The sequence below is a fragment of the Sturnira hondurensis genome, unplaced genomic scaffold (assembly GCF_014824575.4).
Source record: "Sturnira hondurensis isolate 20B ecotype Veracruz unplaced genomic scaffold, ASM1482457v3 Scaffold0024805, whole genome shotgun sequence".
NCBI classification, from domain to species: domain Eukaryota; kingdom Metazoa; phylum Chordata; class Mammalia; order Chiroptera; family Phyllostomidae; genus Sturnira; species Sturnira hondurensis.
In genome coordinates this window covers 7,322,717-7,332,835 of record NW_028097436.1, presented here as the reverse complement: position 1 = coordinate 7,332,835, position 10,119 = coordinate 7,322,717, and the positions used below count along the sequence as shown (strand labels likewise).

Below are 10,119 nucleotides of genomic sequence, written 5' to 3'. Positions count from 1 at the left end.
GACAACCTATCAGAACCACTTCCCCTTTTCCCCTGCCCCCTATATAACAGCCCCCCCAAAAATAAAATTTGCACTTGATCAGAATCCTTTGTCTTGCTGCCATTCTTCGTGCCTCTTGTTCCCATCCCTATTCATCCGTTTCAGGTAGACTCGGGACCCCAGTTGACTGTTCCGCGGGACGGAACAACTGGCGCCCAACGTGGGGCCCCAGAGACTGCTTGAGCGGACCGCCGTCCCCGTTAAACGATACCCGCTCGAAGCGCCGCGACTGCCCGACCCCGAGACGACTTCTGGATTGTGACCCCCCCCCCAACGGCGGCATTGGCCGGGTAAGGCCTAATCATGGGACAAGCATGTTCACAGAATGATATATTTGTTAGCCAATTGAAAGAATCCCTCAAGGTGCGTAGAATTCGGGTTTGGAAAAAAGATTTACATTCATTTTTTGCTTTTATTTTTAAAACGTGTCCATGGTTCCCCCAGGAAGGCACGATTGACTCTTGAATATGGAATCAGGTTGGGGATTGCCTTAACGATTACTACCGTGTTTTCGGCCCCCAGACTGTCCCTATTACCGCCTTCAATTATTATAACCTCATAAAAGACGTCCTCACTAATCAGTGTCACGCCCCAGACATCCAACGCTTATGCAAAGAGGGCCAGGAAATCCTTACCAACCATTCCTGCCCCCCCTCCAGAGCCCACTCTGTCCCAGATCTCCCAGATACAAAGAGCCTCCATTGCGCCCGCCCTCGCGGGCCCCTTCAATCTGTCCCTCAGTATCCATCGATATTGACACAGATCCAAAACCTGCCCCAATATACCCTGCCTTTAGTGAGTTCAAAAGCCCCGCCAGCTCAGGACTTGCTGATCAGCTAGACCCAGCGGATCAGGCCGACCTAGAGGACAAGGCGGCCCGCCATAACAATCCTGATTGGCCCCCCCTCGTGGTGGCTGTGCTTCCGCCATTTCAGCCGCCGCCATATGCCCCCGCTAATCTACCCCCTCCTACCGCGCCCAATGCGGCGGCCATTTTACCCCCTGATTTAAACAGACCTGAGCCGCCGGCCACCCACCGAGATCTTCCCCTCCGAAAAACCTCCATCCAGGAGGCCCTAATTCTCATACGTGAAATCAAAGCAGTAGCAAAAGAGTTTACTGACCTGACCGTCTCCCCTCCTGCTGAACTTTTAGCTTTCCCAGTTACCAGGTCCCGAAATCAGCCCAGCAGACCCGGAGTCATAGATAGCTCTGCCGTCCCTCTACCCAACAGTGATAATGAAGAAGACTCAGACAACTCAGCCTCTGATGAGGAAGAGGCAGACGGCAATACTAGAGATGAAGGAGCCTCTGCCTCGTATTCTCACACGTACAAAAAACTTAGCCTAAAAACCCTAGAAAAGGTCAAAGCAGCAGTAGCTAATTATGGCCCCACTGCCCCTTTCACTATTGCCTTGATTGAGAACCTCAGTGAACGCTGGCTCACGCCTAATGATTGGTTCTTCCTAGCTAGAGCCGCCCTTAGCGGAGGTGATTTTATACTCTGGAAGAGTGAATATGAAGAAACCGCTAAACAATTTGTTGAGTGCAACACGCGTAAATCTTCTTCTAAACACTGGACGACAAAAAAGTTTCTCGGCACTAGCCCCTACCAGTATAACGAAAAACAGGCTCAATTTCCCCCCGGACTATTAACACAGATTCAGTCCGCGGGCCTTAAAGCCTGGAAACGCCTCCCCCAGAAAGGCGCGGCTACTACTTCCCTTGCTAAAGTTAGACAGGGCCCAGACGAGCCGTACAGCGACTTTATCAGCCGCTTGCAGGAACTAGCAGAGCGGCTCTTTGGCACCGGCAAAAGCGAAAGCACCTTCGTCAGGCATCTCGCTTTTGAAAACGCCAACCCTGCCTGTCAGGATGCTATTCGGCCGTACCGCCAGGGGGACCTCTGCGACTATGTCCACCTTTGCTCGGGCATTGGCTCCGCCCATGCTCTTGGGCTTGCTATCAGAGCTGCGCTGAAAAACTTCGCGCCTGGTCAGCAAACTCATAACCATAATCGTCTTTGCTTCAACTGCAACCAGCCTGGACACTTTTTAAAATCCTGCCCTCAAAGGGCACAGAACCTGGCTAGCCCAGATATAGACAGTCCTACCCCTGCAAAGCCTCCCCCTGCCACAAAATGTCCCCGCTGCAGAAAGGGATTTCATTGGGCATCAGAATGCCGTTCCAGAACAGATATTTATGGACAACCCATTCCACTAAAACAGGGAAACTCCAACAGGGCCCGGCCCCAGGGCCCCAAACCAGGGTTGAGCTCCGGGGCTTCACAGCTCAACCCCCAAGTACCTAACCAGCATATCCCTGCTCTTCCGGTAATCAGCCATGCCTCCACATCACCGACCTATGGAGAGCAACAGCAGGCAGCGCAGGGTTGGACCTCTGTACCACCACCGACACAATATTAACATCAGAGAATAGCCCCTTAACGCTCCCAGTTGGCGTATATGGCCCATTACCACCCGACACCTTTGGCCTTATTCTTGGCCGAGCTAGCTCTACCCTTCAGGGAATCCGAGTCCTGCCTGGAATCCTTGATAATGATTTTGAAGGGCAGCCTGTATGCTGGGAACAGACCCCTCCATCCACATTTCTGATGGGGGTGGGCCCCAGGACACCATAAGAGAACTCACTGTCCACAGGCAGATAGAACATCTCATCGAAACCCAGTTCCCCAGACTTACCCATCATCCCCTGGCTCTCCCCAAATCACGGGGAGTAGACCTAGACACCCAAACTATGGATATTTTAACAGCTACCCACCAAGCGCTTAACACCTCCAACCCTACACTAGCCGAAGATTGCTGGCTATGCCTAAGCCAAGGCACCCCTATGCCTCTAGCTTTCCCGGCCAACATATCAATCCTCAACGAGGCCACTCTAAATTGCACCCTCAATCAACCCTTTAGGGTCCAGCCCGTACTTTTCCTTTCCTCCACCTGTATTTACAAGGACTCACAAAATAACACCTTCGATATCCCTGTCGGCTTTGCTAGCTTTGTCAATTGCAGCCACACGGTCGACTATAACACGTCCCTTTGCCCAGGTCCCGGACGAGCCTTCGTCTGTGGCAATAATCTCGCCTTCACTGTTTTACCCTCCAACTGGACAGGGTTATGTGTACTAGCTACCCTATTACCTGACATAGATATCATCCCTGGAGATGAGCCCGTCCCTGTCCCTGCCTTTGACCATTTCGCAGGACGACACAAGAGGGCTCTGACCATTATTCCCCTACTTGTTGGCCTAGGAGTCTCTGGAGCAGTAGCTACAGGAACCATGGGATTAGGAGTTGCAGTCCACTCATATACCAAGCTTTCCAAGCAGCTCATTGATGATGTCCAAAGCCTGACTAGTACTATCAGTGATATCCAAGACCAATTAGATTCGTTAGCAGAAGTAGTCCTTCAAAATAGGCGAGGCTTAGACCTCCTCACCGCCGAGCAGGTAGGTATATGTCTAGCCCTACAGGAACGCTGCTGCTTCTATGCTAACAAATCTGGCATTGTCCGAGACAAAATAAAAAACCTCCAGGAAGACCTTGAAAAATGGCGCAGAGCATTAGCCAAAAGCCCCTTTTTAACAGGACTTAATGGATTGCTTCCCTACCTCCTCCCCCTTCTCGGGCCCTTAATCACCATTATCCTAATCTTAACCTTTGCCCCTTGGATCCTCAGGCGAGTTACCACATTAGTTAGAGACCAGCTCAATGTCATCCTAGGGAAACCTATCCAGATTCACTACCATCAACTAGAGATGCTAGATCGTGAATGTGATCCAGATTCATCAAGGCCCTCTCCCACGGGAGCTGCATAACCCTCGAGAGTTTGCATTACAGCCTACTTGCTGTAATGGATACCGCTAGGTGCACGACAAAGTACTGCAAGGAGAGGCCCTTAAGAAGGCCACTCTCGAGTCTCCTGAGAGGTAAGCCGGCTTGCATAGAGGTCCGTACTCATTTCCTCTCCTCCGAAAAAGGTACATACAGGGCTCAGGATGAGCTCAGGAGGAGCCTGGCCACTGCCTCCCCTAGCTGGTTAATGTCCATAACAATTCGTTACCTCCTTCCCTTAAAAAACAAAAAGGGAGGAGATGTCAGGGCCTAAAGACGGCGGATGCAATCTACCAAGAAGATCGCACCAGGAAAGCTTGGCTAATGCAGCCCAAACAGGATATTGCAGCCAAGCCAGGTGGCCCCACCCTTGGGGGCATCCCTGGATCACGAGTACTAATTACCAATCAAGATGCTGATCACGCGCCCACCCACCAACCGTCGCTAAGAGCATGCAGTGAGCATGCACAGGACAACCTATCAGAACCACTTCCCCTTTTCCCCTGCCCCCTATATAACAGCCCCGCCCAAAATAAAATTTGCACTTGATCAGAATCCTTTGTCTTGCTGCCATTCTTCGTGCCTCTTGTTCCCATCCCTATTCATCTGTTTCAGGTAGACTCGGGACCCCAGTTGACTGTTCCGCGGGAGGGAACAAATATGCATATATTCAAATATATTTCAGTTATTAACAATTTGCCACATGTATACTTCAATGTACACACCAGATTATTATTATATATACCTATACATATATATTTGTTGGCATAAATATACAAATTTCATTTAGTCATATTTTTCAGATAAATTGTGCACATTATTTACAAGTTTTAAGATAAATACAAATGATACAGTGGTAAACAAGAAGAATTCTTAGCTATCATAAAAGCAATGGAATATATAAGGGAATTAAATTTATTGCAAAACTATATTTTACTACAGTTATTAAAACTTACACCGAGTAAATTCTTTTCCAAATCTGAAAGAGATAAAGTTTTAAAATGTAGCCCTAGCTGGTGTGGCTCAGTGGATTGAGTGCTGGCCTGTGAGTCAAAGGGTCGCCAGTTTGATTTTCAGTCAGGGCACATGCCTGGGCTGTGGCATCAAGGTATTGATGTTTCTCTCCCTCTCTTTCCCCCTCCCTGCCTCTCTGTCTATAAATAAATAAATAAAATCTTTAAAAAATTATATGAGCAAAATGGTAATATTTTTTAAAAATTAAAAGAACACTAGTTAATAAAGAAAAAGTCTGAAAAATATATAATCATAATGCACATAATTAGCCTAGTCATAATGAATTGGATTAAAACTTTCATGACAATATTCAATTTTGTTCTAGTTAATCATAAAAAAAACAAGCCACACTATTTTGACATAAATACAGATATTAGTTTGTTTTGTAATTATCTTAGATTTGAACATTAGGACTCTTCTGCACAATAGAAATACATAAACCTAATTAAAACTTAAAACAACACAAGGTCTGAAAAACACCACTCTCTCAGCTTCCAATTGGTTGAGCAATAAATGTCATGTTTTAAATATTTTTATATTAATAACTTTAGAAGAACATTTTTTCTATAATTTTACGAAAGAAAATGTATAAAGCATATTAAGCTTTTTTACAACTGGATATATATTAGTTATGAAACATGGATAATGTGGAAACTTGTAAAAAAAATAAATTGATTGACACAAGTTTGTACACACATGGGGCTTTGTTCTCAGATAAATTATAATTTCCGTTATAAATATAAATTATAATTGTCAATATATAACTTAATTTTTATTTTTATTAGAATTAACATAATGCCCTGGCTGGTGTAGTTCAGTGGATTGAGTGCGGGCCTGCAAACCAGATGATTGTGGTTCAATTCCCAGTCAGGGCACATGCCTGGGTTGCAGGCCAGTTCCCAGCAGGGGACGCATGAGAGGCAACCGTACATTGATGCAACCGTACATTGAGGCAACCGTACTCTCTCCTTCCCTTCTCTTCTAAAGATAAATAAATAAAATCTTAAAAAAAAGAATTAACATAACTAAACTGACAATTTGGAGCTTAATTTAAATGAGAGTATTATTTTTGGAACAACATGGATGAAACCTGAGAGTATTATGTTATACAGAATAATCCAGGTGGTGAAAGACAAATACTGTATGATCTCACCTATAAATGGAAACTAATCAACAAAACAAACAAATGAGCAAAATAGAACCAAAGATGTGGAAATAAAGAACAAACTGGCAGCAATCAGAAGGGAGGAGAATGGGGGATAACAGAGGAGAGATGGGGAGGGGCACGTCAAGGAACATGACCAGAGGACTCATGGACACAGACAATGGGGTGGGGATTGGCCCTTGGCGGGGGCAGGAAAGAGGCGGGCAACAGGAAAAATGTGGGAAAACTATAACTGAACAACAATAAAAAAATAAGTAACATTTCCAAAATAAAATAAGCATAATAGGAATATTTTTTAAAATGAGCATTATTGGGATTGTCAAACATGACTTATTTAGTTATATAATTATTGAAATAGGTACCAGTTGATTTAATTTGTTTTGAAGATTATCCAGGTATTTGAATTTATAAAAGATTTGTTTGGATTTAGGGAAAATAAATAATTTTATAAATTTATATATGCTAGTTATTACTATAAATAATGCATTTTTACTCTTCTAACACAATTATATTATTAGATGTACAGCTTTCTCTTTTTAATACATATGTCATATATCAATGTTGGTGTTTAAAGTTTCTGTAGATGACCAAGTTATATCAAAAGCAGGATTTTTAATAATTAAATGTTTCACATTCTATCACTGATAAAAACAGTCAATATTTTCCTCTAAATAACTGACTCCCGTAATATTTCTTATTTATTTATTTATTTATTTATTTATATTTTATTGATTATACCATTACAGTTATTCTATTCCCCCCTTCATTCCCCTCCACCCTGCACACTCCCTCCCCCACCATTCTCCCCCCTTTAGACTCCCATAATATTTCAAATACTTTGTTTTGAAAGAGATTTCAGCATTTCACCTGGACTCACTTTGGCAATTGCAAATAATGAATACCTAATATAATATTAAAATAGTCACATGTGATTTTTATGTTTAGATGATGTTAGATCAGAAATACATTTAAGTGAGTTAGTTCAAGCAGCAATTTGATTCAATTAGATTTCATTGTTGATTTACTCTATTTTCATTCACAACAGATAAATAATTGTTTCTCTTAGTTATGGTACACTTGAAATTTAGTAACATAATTTAGCCACACAAATTCCAATTACTTAAAAACAATGTTCCAAAAACAGATTTGTTAATGGACAAAAATAAATCTCTTAAAATATAGGAAACAAAGCTTTTTATAAAATAGAAAACAGGTTTATAAATCAACAGTAAATAACTAATAGAGAGAACATAAAATTAATACAAATAAATATTTAAATGATTAATTTAAATATCAATCACTGCCATAAAACCTGTCACCACTTCAAGCCTCATATGCAATTATTTCCCATAACATGATAAATTAAGCATCCAACTTAACTATCTATTTACATGTTTTAGGGAAATATAATAAATATGTCACCTTGATCATTTCTACAGAGAATTATACATAGCCCTGAAGCTCTTACAAGAGTAAATATTAGAAAGAAAAAATATAAACAGGTTACCACGATTAAATAACTCCAGACATTCAAAGCAATTATAGGAAATAGAAAGACTAGAAAACTGCTTATTTCAAGAGTTGGGTCCCTGTTATTTTAAGCATGCTGTTGGCTTTAAACTTCTACACAAGCTGGGGTTTATCACATGGAAGAGAGATCAAGAATTCAATCTTCACCACAGAGCTTAAGACATTTTCTAAGGAAAGCATGAACTTTAAAAATGAATCACACTGCATAAACTACCCAAGTGATTTTCTTAAGTTACATGAACACCCAAACTTTGAAACTAATATTTAAAAATCACTTATTCTGACATACTCCTGGCTTTAAATTGTTTCTCAGTATTATATAACCTTTGCATGGACAAGTCATTAAACTCTACCAAAATTATTACAAGAAATAAGTTAGCTTGGAGATGCTTAAGCAGTGACTCAAGAAGACAGACGGCACACACACACACACACACACACACACACTATGACTGAGGGAGACTGAAATCATTGTCAAACCAGTATGTTAGCTTAAGAACAACTATATTATTTTTCAAGTAATATGGCTATTAATTCAGAAACTAAAAATTATATAAAATGTATATGTAATTTGATCAAAACACTTTATAATGCTTTGGCTAAAATAAATAAATGCATGGGTTTTTTTTCTTAAATTTTTCCCTCTTCAGCCTTTCAATGACATTCTAAACCCTTATATTTTTGTGTTTTAAAACTTCTACTGAAAAAAAAAGAGTTTTACTTTTGTATTTGTTGGTTTGTTTCTTTTTTGACTTCACTGTCAAATATAAGTTGTGAATTTCTAATGTAACTTTATCCATGATTCCACAACAAATTTATGTGGGGTCTTAGAGGTTTCATGAATATATACATTTATAATATATATTCAGTCTCTTTTGAAATAGAATTTGGTGCAATAAATTTGAAATTTACTAAGTCCATAGGATTTGTAACTGATACACTTCTAGTACAAAAAATTAGATCATTATATAAATAAAGTAACTCATGCAAAATGTCACAGACTTCTAAATGAAAATAAGTACGAATCATGAATTGTGATAAGCATACATAACTCATTCTAACATTATTTGGGAATTCTCGGGTAAGCATAACATTATTTGGGAATTCTCGGGTCATTAAAGATAAAATTGAAAGACCATGACTTAATTTTTTGAAAGTGAGAAAGCATGATTGACCAGATTAGATGACTTGCAACTGATCTCCGCTGTCAGGAAAATTCAGTATGTTAGCTTCTTTTAGTTTCCTCACTTGTAAAATTAAAATACGAGACTAAACAGCTTCTCTAGATTTGTGTCCATTAATGTATGAATAGATGGTATTGTCAAAAGTGTTCTGTGGTTGAGTGAACTTTGTGGATAATTGGGTTAAACCAACCTAAACACTTCTTATAATGTTTTCCTCAAATCTTAATTGTGCTGTGAATAGGATGGACTCATTTAGCAAATGAAATATAGAATCTTCAGTTGAATTTGAATTGCAGATTGTTATGAATACTTACATGTCCATAGTATTTCCAGTAAAATGTTTTGGACATTCTCGTTCCAAAAATGTACTTGCTCTTTATCTGAATTCAAATTTAGATGGATATATTTTACATGGAAATGCTACTTGTGAATATTCACAAAAGGAATATAGGTTTTCCCAACATCAAGCTATTTCTTGCAGAATATTTGATGAGACGTTTCAGAGTATGTCAACTGTGGAAACGGCTCTTATTCTTATTCTAAAAAATCTGAACAAAAATTAATTCAAAATATCGGAAAATAACATTGCCAGCTAATACTTATTCAATATTACTCAGGAGAGAAACTATGCATAATTTTTTCATTAACTCCATGCAACAACTCATAATTCTTATTTTTCCAATGGGGACTTTGGGGACATAGGGTATTGACTAAATCCCTCTAGGCTCCGTATTTTGTAGGCGGTGGACAGAAATGGAAGCACTAGCTATTTTAGGGCTCTAACTCGCAGAGTTTAACATATACCATACCCTCCCTCTCTACTATATATTTCAATAATTATACTAAATATTTCAAATCTAATTGAGTAGACTGTATTTCACATGGAAAATTATTTGTTTGGGTTTTACTTTTTAAGGTTTTTAAATTTTTAGTACTGAATTTATAAGAATCTGGCTACCATATAATTGTGTTTTGTTAGCAAATCTTGGCAGCAAGAGTTATGTGAATATGCGTTGGTAAGCCGTAAGAAAAATAACCAATTCAACTTTTCACAAATTTAATTTAAAACAAGAAAGCTTTTAAGTCAAGCTGAAATGGAGTTTCTTAAAAATTAAGCAATTTTTGCATTTAAAAAAGATTATATGGTTATTTATTTAGAATTGTGAAATACAGAGGCAATAGAATGAGTTATGTAAAAATGCTTCATGCATTCACTTTGTGTAGTAAAACTGATATTTAACTGTTAAAGCTGCAATACATGAATTTGGGGTTGGGAGAGCTTTAATTCTAATGTCTTGATTTTTCTTTTATGGTAATGGGTCCATAAATGGCATTAT

General features: G+C 39.7%; 1 protein-coding gene across 1 annotated transcript; it reads left to right on the top strand.

The window, feature by feature from the left end:
- Positions 1-2,619: 2,619 nt before the first annotated feature.
- LOC118981868 (syncytin-2-like) lies at positions 2,620-3,873 on the top strand. The gene has a single exon (XM_037038693.1). The coding sequence runs from the start codon at positions 2,620-2,622 to the stop codon at positions 3,871-3,873; it is 1,254 nt and encodes a 417-aa protein (XP_036894588.1).
- The last annotated feature ends 6,246 nt before the right edge of the window (positions 3,874-10,119 follow it).

What these genes read in the sequence shown, in the direction of transcription:
- LOC118981868 (XM_037038693.1), top strand. Translation starts at nt 2,620, where the DNA reads ATGCTGGGAACAGACCCCTCCATCCACATTTCTGATGGGGGTGGGCCC.